We start from the raw sequence: 18,710 nt of genomic DNA, 5'->3' as shown, positions 1-18,710 counted from the left end.
TGAGGCTGGATAATAGGCAAAAATAGAGGGTGCCGTCTCTCTCCTCCGGACACAGTTTGAACCCATTTGGGGTGTTCGGGGCTGACAGAAGGCACTCGGAGCTTTATCCATTAAACCCACACAGATATCTCACTGTTGAATCCCATCTCGAATTTATAAGTTTTATTCTGTCATACTTTCCTGTATAATGAACCTTACAAAAATATATATAGCTGTATGACAATGCTTATTAACTATATTTGTACTTTGTTAAAACTTAATAAAAAAGTTGGAAAAAAAAAAAAAAAAGGATGGTACCCTCAGACCCTGCATCGACTATTGAGGGTTAAATGCAGTGACTATCAAAAACTGATACCCCTTACCTCTAATATCTGAGCTATTTGACAGGTTGAATGGGGCTTCCATTTTCACCAAGTTGGATCTCAGAGGTGCATACAAGCTCATTACAATACGGGAAGGTGACGAATGGAAGACTGCGTTTAACACTAGGGACGGGCATTACGAATACCTGGTTATGCCTTTTAGTTTGTGTAATGCTCCAGCTGTGTTCCAGAACTTTGTCAATGAAATCTTCAGAGATCTACTATACCAGTTTGTTGTCATCTATCTGGATGACATTCTCATCTATTTTGAAAATCTGCTTGCTCACAGGAACCATGTCCACACCGTACTTCAGCGCCTTAGAGAGAATAATCTCTATGCCAAGCTGGAGAAGTGTTCCTTTGAATGTCCTGAGGTCCTGTTTCTGGGATGTTTTGTTTCTAGTTTGGGTCTTCGCATGGATCCCGGAAAGGTCTCGGCCATTGCCAACTGGCCCCTTCCTGCTAGCCTTAAGGCCACACAGCGCTTTCTTGGCTTCACAAATTATTATAGGCAGTTCATAAGGAATTACTCTTCCATTGCCGCGCCTATTATCGCTTTAACCAAGAAGGGTGCGAATGCCAAAGACTGGCCTCCCGAGGCTGTCTCTGCGTTTCACGATCTGAAACAGGCCTTTGTTTCTGGACCTCTCTTGAGGAGACCAAATCCTGAGGACCCATTTTTTATTGAAGTAAACGCTTCTTCGATGGGGGTGGGAGCTGTGCTTCTTCAGTTCTTTGAGAAGAGACGTCAACCATGTGCGTTCTTCTCCAAAAAATTTTCTCAGGCAGAGAGAAATTATGGCATTGGTGATCAGGAACTTCTCGCAATTAAATTGGCGTTGGAAGAGTGGCGTCATCTCTTGGAGGGTTCCCCTCACTCCATTACGATCTTTACTGATCACAAGAATCTACAATACCTACAGAATGCTAAACGTCTGAACCCCAGACAGGCCAGGTGGAGTCTTTTCTTTCATCGTTTTAAATTCACGATTACGTACAAACCTGGTTCCTGCAACGGTCGGGCTGATGCGCATTCTAGGTCATTTGACACTTTGGACGAGGAGTCCACCCCTGATCCTGAGCCGATCATTCCAACCTCATGCATTGTTGCCCATTCTACCAATCTGGAATCAAAAATTCCTCCTGGCAAGACCTTTGTTCCCACGGAGCTAAGAGCTAAGATCTTTTGTTGGGGACATGATTCCAAGGTGGCAGGTCATGCTGGGTTCCTCCGATCCTTCCTGCTCATCAGTCGTCTCTACTGGTGGCCTAACCTCCGCTCGGATGTTAAAGATTATGTTAAGGCTTGTCATGTCTGTGCTCAGTCTAAATCTTCCACACAAGCCCCTGCTGGTCTTCTCATGCCCTTGCCCATTCCTAAGGAGCCCTGATCCCATATCGCCATGGATTTTATCACCGATCTTCCACTATCGGAGAATAATACAGCCATTTGGGTGGTAATCGATCGGTTCTCCAAGATGGCTCATTTTGTTTCTCTTCCTGGTCTCCCTTCTGCCTCTGCCTTAGTTCCCATTTTTGTACGGGAGATTTTCCGCCTTCATGGTGTTCCTTCCCATGTCGTTTCGGACAGGGGTGTTCAGTTTACGTCCCGTTTTTGGAGAGCCTTTTGTAAATCCCTCAACATTACCTTGGCTTTTACCTCTTCTTACCATCCCCAATCCAATGGCCAGACTGAGAGGGTTAATCAGGAGTTGGAGGTCTTTCTGCGTACCTTGGTCTCGGCTCATCACGATGATTGGGCATCACTACTCCCGTGGGCAGAGTTCTCCCACAATAATCATGTCAATGTCAGTTCTCAGAAAACACCCTTTATCACTGTTTATGGAAAACATCTTCAACTCCCTCTTCCTATGACCTGTTCTTCCGACATTCCAGCCTTGGCTACTGTTCAGGAATCATTCAATTCCATGTGGGCTGACGTTCATGATTCCCTCCAGAAAGCTGCCAACAAATTCAAGAATTTTGCTGACCGTCGCAGGCGTAAGCTGCCTTCTCTTCAGCCAGGAGACAAAGTCTGGCTCTCCACCAGGAACATCAAACTCCGGGTTCCTTCTCTCAAATTTGCCCCAAGATTCATTGGTCCGTACACCATAACTTCCAAACTGAATCCAGTTTGTTTCAAGCTCCAGATTCCCAAAAGCCTCAAAATCTCTAACTCCTTCCATGTTGCCCTTCTGAAGCCTTTAGTCCTCAATAAGTTCTCTCGTCCTCTTTCTACCACAGTGCTGGTCTCTGAGGAGGATCAGGAGTACGAGGTTAGCCAAATTTTGGATTCCCGACTCTGTAGAGGCATTCTCCAGTACCTCGTGCATTGGAAGGGGTTTGGTCCTGAGGAGAGGTCGTGGGTCAAGGCTTCTGAGGTCTTTGCACCTCGTCTGTTGAGGAAGTTTCATTTGAAGTTCCCCTCTAAACCTGGATCCAAGCGGGGAAGGGGGAGGCCTTGTAAGAGGGGGGGTACTGTCATGGTTATGCAATAGTGTTGTCTATCTGCTTACCTGTTTCCATGTGTTCATCTCTAAAGACCAGCTGACTCTCGCCTGTTTTTATTAACTCTCCTCTAGCACGGCTTCCACCCCAGCTCCTATCAGAGAACTCTATATTAACCTCTGAACTGCAGGCCAGCCCTGCTGATCAACCTTTGTGTGTTTGGCTTCCTGTTCCTGCCTGCCGTGTGCTCTACGTTTGTTTCAGTTACCGACCTTGGCATGTTCTCTACTATTCCTGTCTGCTCGTGACCCTGACCTCTGGCGTGTCCCTGACTATACCTGTTTGCCTGTGACCCTGAACCTTGGCGTGAACTCTGTTGTCCTTGTCTGCTTGGGGCCCTGACCTTGGCTTATTCCTTTACTATCCCTATCCTCCTGTTGCCTACTGTGGGTGTGAGCTGGGGGACCCTGGGGGTCGCGACCATGAGCCAGTTGCAGCCCAGTCCATCCTCACCTCTAGAGGCTCTAGTGAACACCTGCTGGCTCTTAGACTCCGCGCCCCAGGGAATCCTACGCTCTAACCCTGGTGGGATCTGTGTTGGTGTCCCAGCGGCCCTGCCTTCCTTACCACCCGGACTCCCATCCGCAGCAGTCATCCGTAGGGTCCACTGCCTTGTGGTGCACTCCTGAACCCAACGCTGTGCATCTGTCACCCAGCCTCTAGGTGACCTGACACATTGCCATGGCTTTTATCACCAATCTTCCACTGCAGGAGAATAATACGGTCATTTGGGTGGTAATCGATCGGTTCTCCAAGATGGCTCATTTTGTTCGTCTTCCTGGTCTCCCTTTTGCCCCTGCCTTGGTTTCCATTTTTGTACGAGAGATTTTCCACCTCCATGGTGTCCCTTCCCATGTCGTTTCGGATAGGGGTGTTCAGTTTACTTCTTGCTTTTGGAGAGCCTTTTGCAAACCCCTCAACATTACCTTGGATTTTACCTCTTCTTATCATCCCCAATCCAATGGCCAGACTGAGAGGGTTATCAGGAGTTGGAGGTCTTTCTCCGTACCTTGGTCTCGGCTCATCACTATGATTGGGCATCAATACTCCGTGGGCAGAGTTCTCCCACAATAATCACGTCAACGTCAGTTCTCAGAAAACACCCTTTGTCACTGTTTATGGAAGACATCCTCAGCTCCCTCCTCCTATGACCTGTTCTTCCGACATCCCAGCTTTGGCTACCGTTCAGGAATCATTCAATTCCATGTGGGTTGACGTTCATGATTCCCTCCAGAAAGCTGCCAACAAATTCAAGAGTTTTGCTGACTGTCGCAGGTATAAGCCACTTTCTCTACAGCCAGGAGACAAAGTCTGGCTTTCCATCAGGAACATCAGACTCCGGGTTCCTTATCTCGAATTTGCCCCAAGATTCATTGGTCCGTATACTATAACTTCTAAACTGAATCTGGTTTGTTTCAAACTACAGATTCCCAAAAGCCTCAAAATCGCTAACTTCTTCCATGTTGCCCTTCTGAAGCCTTTAGTCCTCAATAAGTTCTCTCGTCCTCTCCCTACCACGGCGCCGGTCTCTGAGGATAATCAGGAGTATAAGTTTTCCCCTGCCTTGGTTTCCCAACTCTGTAGAGGCATTCCTCAGTACCTCGTGCATTGGAAAGGGTTTGGTCCTGAAGAGAGGTCTTGGATCACAGCTTCTGAGGTCTTTGCACCTCGTCTGTTGAGGAAGTTTCATCTGAAGTTCCCCTCAAAACCTTATCCCAGGCGGGGAATGGGGAGGCCTCGTAAGGGAGGGGGGTACTGTCATGGTTATGCAGTAGTGTTTGTCAGCTTACCTTTCCTCCATGTGTTCACCTCTAGAGACCAGCGACTCTCACCTGACTGCTTTTATAATATCTCTCCTCTAGCATGGTTTCACCCCAGCCCCTATCAGAGAACTCTATATTAACCTGTGCACTGCAAGCCAAACCTGCTGATCAACTTTGTGTGTTTAGCTTCCGTGTGCATCTTGCTGTGTCTTCTTCTGTGATTTCAGTTACCAATCTTGGCTTGTTCTCGACTATCCCTGTCTGCTTGTGACCCTGACCTTTGGCATGTTCTATGTTTATCCTTGTCTGCTAGTCACCCCGACCTTTGGCTTATTCCCTTACTATCTCTATCCTCCTGTAGCCTACTGTGGGCATGAGCTGGGAGACCCTGGGGGTCGCGACCTGGAGCCAGTTGCAGCCCAGTCCATCCTCACCACTAGAGGCTCTGGTGAACACCTGCTGGCTCTTATGCCCCGTACACACGGTCGGACTTTGTTCGGACATTCCGACAACAAAATCCTAGGATTTTTTCCGACGGATGTTGGCTTAAACTTGCATACACACGGTCACACAAAGTTGTCGGAAAATCCGATCATTCTGAACGCGGTGACGTAAAACACGTACGTCGGGACTATAAACGGGGCAGTGGCCAATAGCTTTCATCTCTTTATTTATTCTGAGCATGCGTGGCACTTTGTCCGTCGGATTTCTGTACACACGATTGGAATTTCCGACAACGGATTTTGTTGTCAGAAAATTTTATATCCTGCTCTCAAACTTTGTGTGTCGGAAAATCCGATGGAAAATGTGTGATGGAGCCTACACACGGTCGGAATTTCCGACAACAAGGTCCTATCACACATTTTCCGTCGGAAAATCCGACCGTGTGTACGGGGCATTAGACTACGGTAGTCAACCGTAGGGTCCACTACCTTTGTGGTGCATTCCTGATCCCTATGGTGTGCATCTGTCACCTGGCCTCAGGTGACCTGACAACAGCCTTTTCCATGACACTCAAAATTGAGCTCAGGTGTATCCTGTTTCCACTAATCATCCTTGAGATGTTTCTACAACTTGATTGGAGTCCACCTGTGGTAAACTCAGCTGATTGGACACAATTTGGAAAGGCACACACCTGTCTATATAAGGTCCCACAATTACCAGTGCATGTCAGAGCACAAATCAAGCCATGAAGTCCAAGGAATTGCCTGTAGACCTCCGAGACAGGATTGTGTTGAGGCACAGATACATTTCTGAAGCATTAAAATGTCTCAATTAGCACAGTGGCCTCCATCATCCGTAAATGGAAGAGGTTTGGAACCACCAGGACTCTTCCTAGAGTGGGCTGCCTGGCCTAACTGTGCGATCGAGGGAGAAGGGCCTTAGTCGGGTAGGTGACAAAGAACCCGATGGTCACTCTGACAGAGCTCTAGCATTTCTCTGTGGAGAGAGGAGAACCTTCCAGAAGAACAACCCTCTCTGCAGCACTCCACCAATTAGGCCTGTATGATAGCGTGGCCAGACGGAATCCACTTCTCTTTAAAAGGCACATGACAGCCCCCCTGGAGTTTGCCAAAAGGCACCTGAAGCGCTCTCAGACCATGAGAAACAAAATTTTCTGGTCTGATGAAACAACGATTGAACTCTTTGGCCTGAATGGCAAGTGTCATGTTTGGAGGAAACCAGGCACCGCTCATCACCTAGCCAATATCATCCTTAGAGTGAAGCATGGTGGTGGCAGCATCATATTGTGGGGATGTTTTTCAGGAACAGGAACACTAGTCAGGATCAAGGGAAAGATGAATGCAGCAATGTACAGAAATCTCCTTGATGAAAACCTGCTCTAGAGAGCCCTGGACCTCAGACTGGGGTGAAAGGTCATCTTCCAACAGGACAATGATCCTAAGCACACAGTCAAAATAACAAAGGAGTGGCTACGGGACTACTCTGTGAATGTCCTTGAGTACAGACTTGAACCTGACTGAAAATCTCTGGAGAGATCTGAAAATGGCTGTGCACTGACGCTCCCCATCCAACCCGATGGAGCTTGAGAGGTCCTGCAAAGAAGAATGGGAGAAACTGCCCAAAAATAGGTATGCCAAGCTTGTAGCATCATACTAAAAAAAGACTAGAGGCTGTAATTGGTGGCAAAGGTGCTTCAACAAAGTATATTCCCCCCTCCATTGCTTGCATTGATTAGGGATGGAGGTGCTCATGATTGTAGCCCATCGCTCTCTTATGGCGGATTCCTACCGGGTCCGGCCATAATTCAGCATGCTTGATATGGAACGTTCTTTGCACTGACAGTTCACATACTTTGATCTTTTACTACTTTATATATTTTTTTACACCCCTCTGTGGCCAGACTGGGTCTGTATGACTCATTGTCGGTGGGTGGGCAGATGTCCTGTCTCCCGGTAGCTGCAATACATGCTGGTGTCCGCCCTCCTATCTCCCCTCCACAGGGTTGGGGGTGAGTGGCTGGGCGGATCTTTCCACCTTGCATTGGCGCCACGCCCCCGGCACTGTGCATGTGACCTCCTTGGTTGGGCGTCGCACACACAGACGTCCGGTATATCAGCTGGGCTGACATGTGGTGAGCTTCTCTGACGTTCGCCAAGGTTTTGCTCCATTGTGTCGTGCCTGCGTGACGCTGAGGGGGAGCTGACGTTCAATGCTGGGGCTGCATCTCACTCCCTGCTTCATGGTATTCAGAGATGGTACTGATACAACCTATGCAACCCTGATCCTCTCCCATCTATGTGGCTTCAAACATCACATGCATTTTTCAAGGTAATCTTCCAGGTGCTTTTTTCAATCACCTTGGTGATATCTGCAGCTTATATCATCTCGTTTTTTGTTACTTGTATCATCATAGATACATTTTATATATTTCCTACATTATAGAAGTCCCCTCCACTGCAGGGTGTTGGTGTGTGCAGTCCGGTGTTCCTCGTTGAGGTCCCCCTCTCAGCTCCCGGGCCAGGCTCCATGGCTCACCCCTGGCTTTGTTTTGTCGCATGGTTCCAGTTTTGGCTATCATGTGAGTAACCCCTTTTGGCATGGCCCATTATGCCCAAATTTCCCCCTTTTCTGCTGATCTTGTTAGACCCTGAAACTATATTGCTTTTCATAAATATTTTATAGAATTTAGATGCATCTGGCTCCTGAAGAGTGGATTGAAGTCCATGAAACGCAGCGTCAGGCCTACCTTTGATGCATCAAACACACATTGACCAATTTTCAGATGTTTTTTTACTTCACATGACTTTTATCTTGCTTGGGGGTTAAGATGCATAATTGTACCTACCCATGTCCCATGGTTGTATATACACAGATTTATTGTCTATATGCAATTTTTTATGTTTAATGTATGCAATGCGTTTTTATGCCATGTTGATCATTGGTCCTTAATAAACATACATATGTTTGCACCTCTGTGAGTGTGATTGGGCTGCATCATGCGCACCTTATTCAAAGTCCCAACCTTCCCCCCTCTTTTTCCTTCAACAAAGTATTGAGCAAAGGCTGTGAATACTTATGTATATGTGTTTTTTTTTCCCGTTTTTTTATTTTTTAATACTTCTTTTACGTTGTCATTATGGTGTACCATTTGCAGAATTGTGAGGAAAATAATGAATTAAATCTATTTTGGAATAAAACTGTAACATAACGAAACGTGGAAAAGGTGAAGCGCCGTGAATACTTTCCGGATGCACTGTACATTTAGGAAAGAATTCAGGCCTTTTTAAAGCAATCTACTGAGCTGACAAGAACCAACTCTGGAGGGAGTCTATTTCACATTTTCACAGCTCATATTTTGAAGAAACCTTCCCGTATTTGGGGATGAAATCTTTTTTCCCATAGACGCAATGAGTGCCCCTTTGTTCACTATATGGACCCCTTATGTATTTGTACATGTTGATTATATTCCCCCTTAATCTCCTCTTCTCAAGAGAGAATAAATTCAGTTTCCACTAATCTTACCCCATAGCTGAGCCCCTCAATACCTCTTATCAGTTTGGTTGCCCTTCTCTGCACATTCTCCAGTTCTCCGATCTCTTTTTTGAGAACTGGTACCCAAATTTAAACTGCATATTCCAGATGAGGTTTTATTAAAAAAACAAATCTTGCTTGCTGCATTTTTGGTCAATTTGGTCAACCACAACAAAAACGCACCTCCCTGTTGAAAAGTGTTGAAAATGCAGCAAGAACGCATCAATAGCGCACCTGTGTTAAGTTTTTGAGTCATATGACCTTTGAAAAACACGCCATAAGCACAGTAAGATCGCTACAGAATCGTGTGCGTTTTCTGCGCCATTATCAGCACCTATGTATTGGCTGCCAAAATTTCAGTGCGTCTCTATAAAATTTTGGTAGTTTTTTATGACACATGATATTAGTACAACCGTTTAGGAAAAGCATAATTTCAGTAAAAATACACTATTTTATAAAGTTAATTTTAGGGAACAGAAATGCAATAAATTGTCCAATTTTTTGGTAAAATATAAAAGATGAGGTTGAGCTGAGTAAATAGATCACACCTTAACCACTTTAGCCCCGGAAGATTTGGCTGCTCAATGACCGGGCCATTTTTTGCAATTTGGTGCTGCGTTGCTTTAACTGACAATTGTGCAGTCATGAGATGCTGTACCCAAACAAAATTGACGTCTTTTTTTCCCCACAAATAGAGCTTTCTTTTGGTGGTATTTGATCGCCTCTGTGGTTTTTATTTTTTGTGCTATAAACAAAAGAAGAGCGACAATTTGAAAAAAAACACAATATTTAAAATTTTACTTTTTGCTATAATAAATATCCCATATTTTTTATCGAAAAAGTATTCTTCTGCCTATTTTTGGTAAAAAAAAAAAAAAAAAAATCACAATTAGCGTATATTGATTGGTTTGCGCAAAAGTTATAGCGTCTACAAATAGGGGATTTATGGCATTTTTATTATTTTTTTTTTTTTTTACTAGTAATGGCGGCGATTTGCAATTTTTATCGGGACTAGGACATTATGGAGCACACATTGGACACTTTTGACTATTTTTGAAACCATTGACAATTACACAGCAATCAGTGTTATAAAAATGCACTGTTTAATGTATAAATGTGACTGGCAGGGAAGGGGTTAACACTAGGGGGCGATCAAGGGGTTAACTGTGTTCCCTATGTGTGTTTCTAACTGTGGGGGGATGGGACTGTTTATGAGGAGAGAGAGAGATCGGTGTTCATACATCGTATGAACACACAATCTATATCCTCTCTCCTGAAAGAAACGGGATCTGTGTGTTTACACACACAGATCCTGGTTCTCGCTCTGTCAGGAGCGATCGCGGGCGCCCACCGGGCACTCACATCAGCTCCGTGTACACGCCACGGGTGCGCACGCCCCTAATGGCCAAAAGGCGAAGCTACGGCTGGTTGGCAAGAGGTTAAAACTGCATGCGTTTGTGAAATGTCAACAAGTTTCAATACCCTATATTTTCCAGAGGTGATGCTTTAAAAGCCCCTATCAATCATCAGTTTTGAGATACCGTATTTATCGGCGTATAACACGCGCCGGCGTATAACATGCACCCCAATTTAGGAGGGAATTTTAAGGAAAAAAAACTTTTAGGAGGGAAGTTGAAGGAAAAAAACTTACATTTAAATGCCCATCATTGCAGCCTTGCCCCAGTGCAGCCATGTCAGTGCAGCCTTCCCCAGTGCAGTCATGTCAGTGCAGCCATGTCAGTGCAGCCTTCCCCAGTGCAGCCTTCCCCAGTGCAGACTTGCATCCTGTGATCCCGGACCCCTGCCACCCTGTCTTTCAAAATTGCCGACCGCGATTTGAAAATGGTGCCGCCGGCGCCGAAATACACAGAGCCAGTCCTCGGCGGCTTTCGTTCACTTTCGGCTCCACTCGTAGTCCTGAGCGGAGCTATCCGAACCTAGCCAAGTACGCTCGGCTAGGTTCGGGCGGCGCTCGAGTGAAGACGAAAGTGGCCGAGAAAAGCCGAGGACCGGCACTGTGTATTTCGGCGCCGGCGGCGCCATTTTCAAATCGCGGTCGATGATTTTGAAAATCTGTCAGCTCCGGATCGCAGGGGATCGGCGTATAACGCGCACCCACGATTTTCCCCTGATTTTAAGGGGAAAAAAGTGCGTGTTATACGCCGATAAATATGGTAATTGTGAATAACGGGCCTAGAATGATTATATTATATCTCACTCCAGTGTACGCAGTGACATGTACAGTGGCCAAAATAATTATTTGATCCCCTGCAGATTTTGTAAATTTGCCCACTTACAAAGAAATGAAGGGTCTATAATTTTTATTATAGGTTATTTTAAATCATAGAGATAGAATATCAACCAAAATCCAGAAAACACACATGATACAAATGTTGCAGTTCATTAAGTAAAATAAGTATTTAATCCCCAAGCAAAACATGACTTAGTACTTGGTGGAGAAACCCTTGTTGGCCAGGTAAGACATTTCTTGTAGTTTATTACCAGGTTTGCACACATCTCAGGAGGGATTTTGGTCCACTCTTCTTTACAGATCTTCTCTAAATCCTTAAAGTTTCTTGGCTGTCACATGGCAACTTAAAGTTTCAGCTCCCTACATACATTTTCTATAGGATTAAGGTCTGGAGAGAATATCAGCCAAAAATCCAGAAAAAAAAAACACACAGTACAAATGTTATATATTGAGTTGCAGTTCAGTGAGTAAAATAAGTATTTGATCCCCTACAAACCAACAATAATTCTGGCTCCAACAGACTGGCTACAGTATGTGAACACAGATTAGTCCTGTCAATTTAAGAAGGTGCTCCTAACAACAACTCTTTATGTGTATAAAAGACACCTGTCCACGGAATCTCTTTCTTCCATTTAAACCTCAACAACACGAGCAAGGTCAAAGAGCTGTCAAAGGACATCAAGGACAAGATTGTAGACGTGCACAAGGCTGGAATGGGCTACGAGACCATCAGCGAGAAGCTTGGTGAGAAAGAGACAACTGTTGGCGCGATTATTCACAAATGTAAGAAATACAAAATAACCATCAATCGCCCTTGGTCTGGAGCTCCATGCAAGATTTCTACTCATGGGCCAAGGATGATCATAAGAAAAGTAAGGGATCAGCCCAAAACTACACAGGAAGAGCTTGTGAATGATCTCAAGGCAGTTGGGACCAGTCACCAAACAAACCACTGGTAACACAATACGCCGCCATGGATTAAAATCCTGCAGCGCCCGCAAGGTCACCCTTCTCAAGAAGGCACATGTACAGGCCCAGCTGAAGTTTTCCAAAGAACATTTAAATGATTCAAGAAGGATTGGGAGAAAGTGCTGTAGTCAGATGAGATCAAAATTGAGCTCTTTGGCATTAACTCGACTCGTTTGGATAAAGAAAATGCTGACTGTGACCCTAAGAACATCATCCCTAGAGTCAAGCACAGAGGTGGAAACATTATACTTTGGGGCTGTTTCTCTGCTAAAGGTACAGGCCGACTTTGCCACATTGAGAAGCCAATGGACGGGGCCATGCATTGTAAAATCTTGGGTGAGAACCTTCTCAGCCAGAACACCAAAGATGGGTCGTGAATGGATCTTCCAGCATGACAATGACCCAAAACATACTGCCAAGGCAACAAAGGAGTGTCTCAAGAAGCACATTAAGGTCATGGCGTGGCCTAGCCAGTTTGCAGACCTTAATCCTATAGAAAATGTATGGAGGGAGCTGAAACTTCAAGTTGCCAAGCGACAGCCAAGAAACCTTAAAGATTTAGAGAAGATCTATAAAGAAGAGTGGACCAAAATCCCTCCAGAGATGTGTGCAAACCTGGTAATCAATCACGTCTTACCTCTGTGCTTGCCAACAAGGGTTTCTCCACCAAGTACCAAGTCATTTTTTGCTTGGGGATCAAATACTTACCTTACTCACTGAACTGCAACTCAATTTATAACATTTAAATCATGTGTTTTTTCTGGATTTTTGGTTGATATTCTGTCTCTATCATTTAAAATACACCTATGATAAAAATGATAGACCCTTCATTTCTTTGTAAGTGGGCAAACTTAAAAAATCTGCAGGGGATCATATAATTATTTTTCCCTACTGCTGACAGTTGGCTTGTTAGATTTGCACACACTCCTGGTTGTAGAAGACTTGTCACCAAGGTAAATAAGTGCAGGTAAAAACAAAGAAAAATCAAGTATTTTACATACTTGCTTGCAGTGGTTTTCTTTTCTATAAATTATTCACCTGCAATGTGCCTTTGAACTTGCTCTTCCCAACTTTCACATCATAGCCCTCTCCTCTTCTGAGAGTTTATATGTACTCTCTGTGCTGGACCAGCACCTCTGCTCCCTCTGCCGAGGTAGAAGTAAAGTGGTCTGATGACAGGATCTCCTTAAAGATTTATATCACAAACCGATGCTCTTATGCCCTGTAAACACGATAGGATTTTCCGATGGAAAATGTGTGATAGGACCTTGTTGTCGGAAATTCCGACCGTGTGTAGGCTCCATCACACATTTTCCATCGGAATTTCCGACACACAAAGTTTGAGAGCTTGCTATAAAAATTTCTGACAACAAAATCCGTTGTCGGAAATTCCGATCGTGTGTACACAAATCCGACGCACAAAGTGCCACGCATGCTCAGAATAAATTAAGAAACGAAAGCTATTGGCTACTGCCCCGTTTATAATCCCAACGTATCTGTTTTACGTCACTGTGTTCAGAACGTTCAGATTTTCCGACAACTTTGACAGTGTGTATGCAAGACAAGTTTGAGCCAACATCCGTCGGAAAAAATCCATGGATTTTGTTGTTGGAATGTCGGATCAATGTCCGACCGTGTGTACAGGGCATTACAGTTTGCTGTAGGTTTGGAAAATCACAGCTTGGATTGGGTGTTGGTGTGTAATAGTGTGTTTTCGCCATACATACCATTGTTTACTAAAAAAAAAAAAAAAAAAATTAAATTAAAAAAAAAAAAAAACAGCATTTGCCCCATCTGTCCAAAGACAATCATTCCAGTTGCACATCATGACAGCTTATCAGTGGCAAGTTGGGCATAAATGGTGGGGGGGGGGCAGTAGTTTCCTAGGCAACTTCTTATGAATAGAACCTTTGTTAAATGGCTGTCCAATAAATTCTGAACTAACCAGGTCTAAGAGATGCCTTTGTATCCTTTGATGTTACATTAGGTTCAACTAGACATTTCTTTGAGGACTGTACTGCATGCCCTTGCAATGATCTTATTAGAATGCCAACTACTAGATAAGGGGCTACTCTGCTGAATTTATCCCATTCCTAAACTAACTCACTATGGGCTGATAGAGGTAATTGTTTTTAGCCTTTTTTAAACGTATGAACTTTAATGCTTTTTCTTCTTCATATCTTCGATCTTTGACATAACTCTCTTGGAATACCTGACTTTAGTTACCCTCTTTTTAACAATTCCCTAACCTAGAAGGTCAAACCTTGTAGAGCATATGTCTACTTCCTGTATGTATGCAGAAAGTGCAGTATATTACTATTTCAAAACTAATATATGCACTGCATAAAAAAGTGTGACAAGTTTTCCAAATTCGAAATACAGTGTTTGACTGAAGTTGAATTTATTTTACACTCAAAATGACATACATGTTGTTATTGCTCCCTTTATCATTTATTCATTTTCCAGCTCAGAAAGCTTACATTTGTTCATAAGAGTCCGTGACACATATGTGACTGAACAATATGAAAGCATTGAAAACATATTACACATATATCCTTGCCAAATGTAGTCAAATCACTCAAAAAAAAACACTTCACTAACCCTTTTCTTTAATCTTACCTTTTGCTTGGTGTATATGTCTACGATAATGTTAGAATCTGTCTGGAACCATTCATATCTGCATTAACAAAAAAATACAAAAAAAGAAATCACATGACAAAGAAAATGCTCAGGAGAATTATTGACAAATGGTTTACTGTGCTGAAAGAGATTTACCCAGGTGAAAATGTATTTTTCATGCTGTTAAAATGCTTAATTTTAGATCTATTTTTTTTAAAGTAGCAAAGTATTTGAAACTCCCCTGTTTAATAACAGTTTGTACCAACATCCCAAATACACAAGGAAAAAAAGATCTTGCTAGGTACATGTAAATTAAATCAAATACTAGCCACCTGCAAGCCTGCTACTTTGATGGTCAGTAGTAATTGATTTTTAATATAATGTTAATATGCTTTTGGGAAATACATATTATTTAAAAGTACATTTTTCTATGGATAGGATATGGATAAAAAAAAAAAAAACACATCAGAGGTTTGGATACCTGGTCATATTTGATGTTATGGAAATGTAGGACACTGTGATTTCATAATTTTAAACTGGAATATATTAATAGATCCCCTTGGAGCTGTGGCCATCGCCAAACAATTAATGTTACAGATTTAGGTAGCTATTGTCTAGAACAGTGTTTCTCAACCTTTTCTCAGTCAAGGCACCCTTTAGAATTGGGCACAATCGTGGGGCACACCAGTCTGGGGGCTCGTTCACGCCAGTGTTAAATGTGGTGCAAAATTTGTATTTAGTTTTAGTCATAGTCTTTTGACTAAAATACCATTTTAGTCATCTGAATGGTTTTAGTTTTAGTAATATTTAGTCAACTAAAATCTTACATTTTAGTGGATTAAAATCTCCAGTACATTTTAATCGACTAAAATATTTTAGTTTGACAAAAATCGAGTGGGTTTAGTTAAACTGTAATGTATTATTTAAGCATTTCTCTAGAATTTCCAAAGTTACGGTATATACTCCTGGTGTAAAAAAATCTAATATCTTGTTATTATTTATGGAATTAAGGTTTAACCACTTCCCGCCCGCCCTATAGCGGATTGACGTCCGGGAAGTGGTTCTGTTATCCTGACTGGACGTCATATGACGTCCAGCAGGATAACATGCCGCAGCGCGCCCCCGGGGGCGCGCATCGCGGCGATCGGTGGAGCGGTGTGTCAGTCTGACACACCGCTACACTGATCTTGGTAAAAAGCCTCCGGCAGAGGCTCTTTACCACGTGATCAGCCGTGTCCAATCACGACTGATCACGCTGTCAATAGGAAGAGCCGTTGATCGGCTCTTCCTCACTCGCATCTGACAGACGCAAGTAGAGGAGAGCCGATCGGCGGCTCTCCTGGCAGGGGGGGTCTGCGCTGATTGTTTATCAGCACAGCCCCCCCGCAGATCACCACACTGGACCACCAGGGATCGCCACTAGGACCACCAGGGAAGGGGCAACATGTGGATGGCCATGTATGTACCCCATGGCCATCCACATGTGCCCAGTGTGCCAAATCTGTGCCAATCAGTGCCCACAAATGGGCACAATTATGTTGCAGTGATGCCCAGCAATGCAACCCTTAGGGGCATCACTGCAAATAAGCAATGCCATCAGTGCCACCCATCAGTGTCCATTCATGCCACCTGTCAGTGCCCATCCGTGCCCATCAGTGCCCATCTATCAGTGCCCATCCGTGCCCATCTGTGCCAACTATCAGTGCCACCCATAAGTAACCATCAATGTCACCTACGAGTGCCCATCAATGCCACCTATGAGTGCCCATCAGTGCCGCCTATAAGTGCCCATCCGTGCAAAGAAAAAGTACACAGTCTATAATGTCAGTAGTGTGTGGATTATAACAATCACCACTTTTAACTCCTCTCTCTCTCAGCATTGACAATAGAGGTAAATATCACACTAAGACTCCCCTAGGGGGAGGACCCCGACGTAAGGCTGCCCTATACAAGGCCTACGCTGAGGTGTGTGGTGTCCTGTCAATGCACCAAACACCTCAGCAAATAGGCAGAGAGAGAAGGCACCTGCACAGCACCCCTCTATGGAGGGCGCTTAGGCACGTGCTTACTCTGCCTAATTATAAATCCGGCCCTGCGTATAGGCTTAGGAAGTGCTGTCAACAGCAGTAAATACTATTCACGGGTGTTGACGGTATTCATAGCAACAATATGCATCTATGGAGCAAAAACAAAGAAAAAAAGAACATCTAGGGGACAGAGCCAGACATGGTTGTAAATAAATAGTAGAAGTTGATCGATGGAAATTTCTGGTGATCATTTCCAACGTGTTTTGCAGACTTGATTTGCTTCCTCGGGGCACTTTGAACTCCATCTAAAAAGGTCATCATTAGTGTAACATAGTAATTAAAAATACATACTTTTGACATGGTATACATATACCCCAAAGAAAAAAATACAAGACAAAAAAAACAAATGCGCACCAACTGTAAGAGTACATTGGGGTTAATCAGTTGCTGCAGCTCAAATAAGGACACCACAGTAGAAGGTGCAGCAACTGAATAACCCCAATGCACTCTAATGCCCCGTAAACACGGTCAGATTTTCCGACGGAAAATGTGCGATCAGAGTGTGTTGTCGGAAATTCCAACCGTGTGTGGGCTCCATCGGACTTTTTCCATCGGATTTTCCGACACACAAAGCTTGAGAGCGGGCTATAAAATTTTCCGACAACAAAATCCGATCACGTCAATTCCGACCGTGTGTACAATTCCGACGCACAAAGTGCCACGCATGCTCAGAAGAAATTCCGAGACGGAACAGCTCGGTCTGGTAAAATTAGCGCTCGGAATGGATAGAGCACTTTCGTCATGCTGCAATGTTTAAAATTGTTTAATACAGCGCACCCTCTTCTTCTTTATAATGCAGGAAGAACGAAGTAGTTTTGCTGCTGATATTCACACAGACTTCTCACAAACTTATTTCTTTATTATTTATCGTGATTCCCTCAATATATTATGATTTGTCACATCTGACAAAAATCTATATCATTTTTTTTGTGTTTTTTTTTTGTTTTTTTCAAGCCTGATGTGATTTTTTTTAGGTTTGTATTTTTTTCAAGGCTGATCCTTTTTTTTTTTTTTTTTTTTTTTTTAGTTATTTAACATCCAGAATATTTTTGAGTGTGTTTTGTGTGTCAAGTTACCACAACACCATTATTATCTTGTATTATTTAATCTCTAGGAGATTTCTTGGTGTCTCTTGTTAATTTCACATTTTGTATTTTGAAATGTACCTGAATCCTCACAAACAAACTGTCCTTTTTGAAGGAAAACACACATAGGCGAGTCTAATTGAAACCAAAAATCCTTTATTAAGGGCTCATAACCAAACAAAGAGGGAGGCAACGCTGGAGAAACAGCAGAAATTGGTGAAGCCTTTGGCCCCCAGGGCACACATCAATTATTTTACTGCAAAATTGGTGGCCTGAGGAGTCCATATATAAGGGAGTGCAGTCTGGTCCAGAAGTCCCAGAGATCCTGAAAGCAGCAGATGACATGTATGTCCCCAGGCTGTGGTCATACAAGAGACTGCATCTTCTGTCAGACCAGACTGAACCAAGGGTCATCACTCTCTGGTCTTCCTTCCACGCTTCCTTCCACGCTGTGGCTGTGGTGGTGGAGTTGTGGCAGGAGGAGTTAAGACCCCCTTAGTTAAGACTTTATAAAGAAGGTCCTCACACAGCTGGCATTGGCCCTCCTGCATGCCCTGCAGTTTTGTGGCAGCCATGCAGGCAAAGGCCTCTTCAGGAGTGGGGGTGGCTCTGAGGGACTCAGAAGGAGCCTGAGTGCGGAATCCTGCATGTGACTACCCTTCCTGGGTCTTTTGTTTGGAAGGCGGAGGGGTTGGACCTGGGGATGGACCTGTGATTGGTACCAGGCTTCTCCTGGCTGCCACTTAGCCCCGCCTCCTCCTGGCTGCCACTAACCCCCACCTCCTCCTGGCTGCCACATTCCACAGCCTCCTCCTGTGTGCCACATTCCAGAGCCTCGTCCTGGCTGAGGTCTTCCTGTGTATGAAAAAGGGACATAGTTTTAGTTTTTCTTCAGCAATCACACACAATTTTCATCTCATGACTGTTGCAAATTGCAAGTTAACAAATATAAAAGACTATCATTCTGAGCCCAGCATTTTTCATTCTTGTCCCAATTATTTTTGCCCACTACTGTCTATTGATATGTAAAACACTTTATTAAATTAGCAATTAGTGATCAATAATAACAT

General features: G+C 43.8%; 1 protein-coding gene across 3 annotated transcripts in view; it reads right to left on the bottom strand.

Moving 5' to 3' along the window:
* CYB5R4 (cytochrome b5 reductase 4) overlaps positions 1–18,710 on the bottom strand; it is a 353,527-nt gene that overhangs the window by 155,466 nt on the left and 179,351 nt on the right. The window contains exon 7 of one of the 3 annotated variants that reach the window (XM_073626888.1): positions 14,469–14,526. The exons of the other annotated variants lie outside the window; for them this stretch is intronic. Coding sequence (XP_073482989.1) covers positions 14,469–14,526 — 58 coding nt within the window. The remainder of the gene's footprint in view (positions 1–14,468; positions 14,527–18,710) is intronic. 3 annotated transcript variants of the gene reach the window in all.

This window comes from Aquarana catesbeiana, linkage group LG04 (assembly GCF_042186555.1).
Source record: "Aquarana catesbeiana isolate 2022-GZ linkage group LG04, ASM4218655v1, whole genome shotgun sequence".
NCBI lineage: Eukaryota > Metazoa > Chordata > Amphibia > Anura > Ranidae > Aquarana > Aquarana catesbeiana.
Note: the sequence above shows the minus strand (reverse complement) of the source record. Positions and strands in the feature narration are given on the sequence as shown.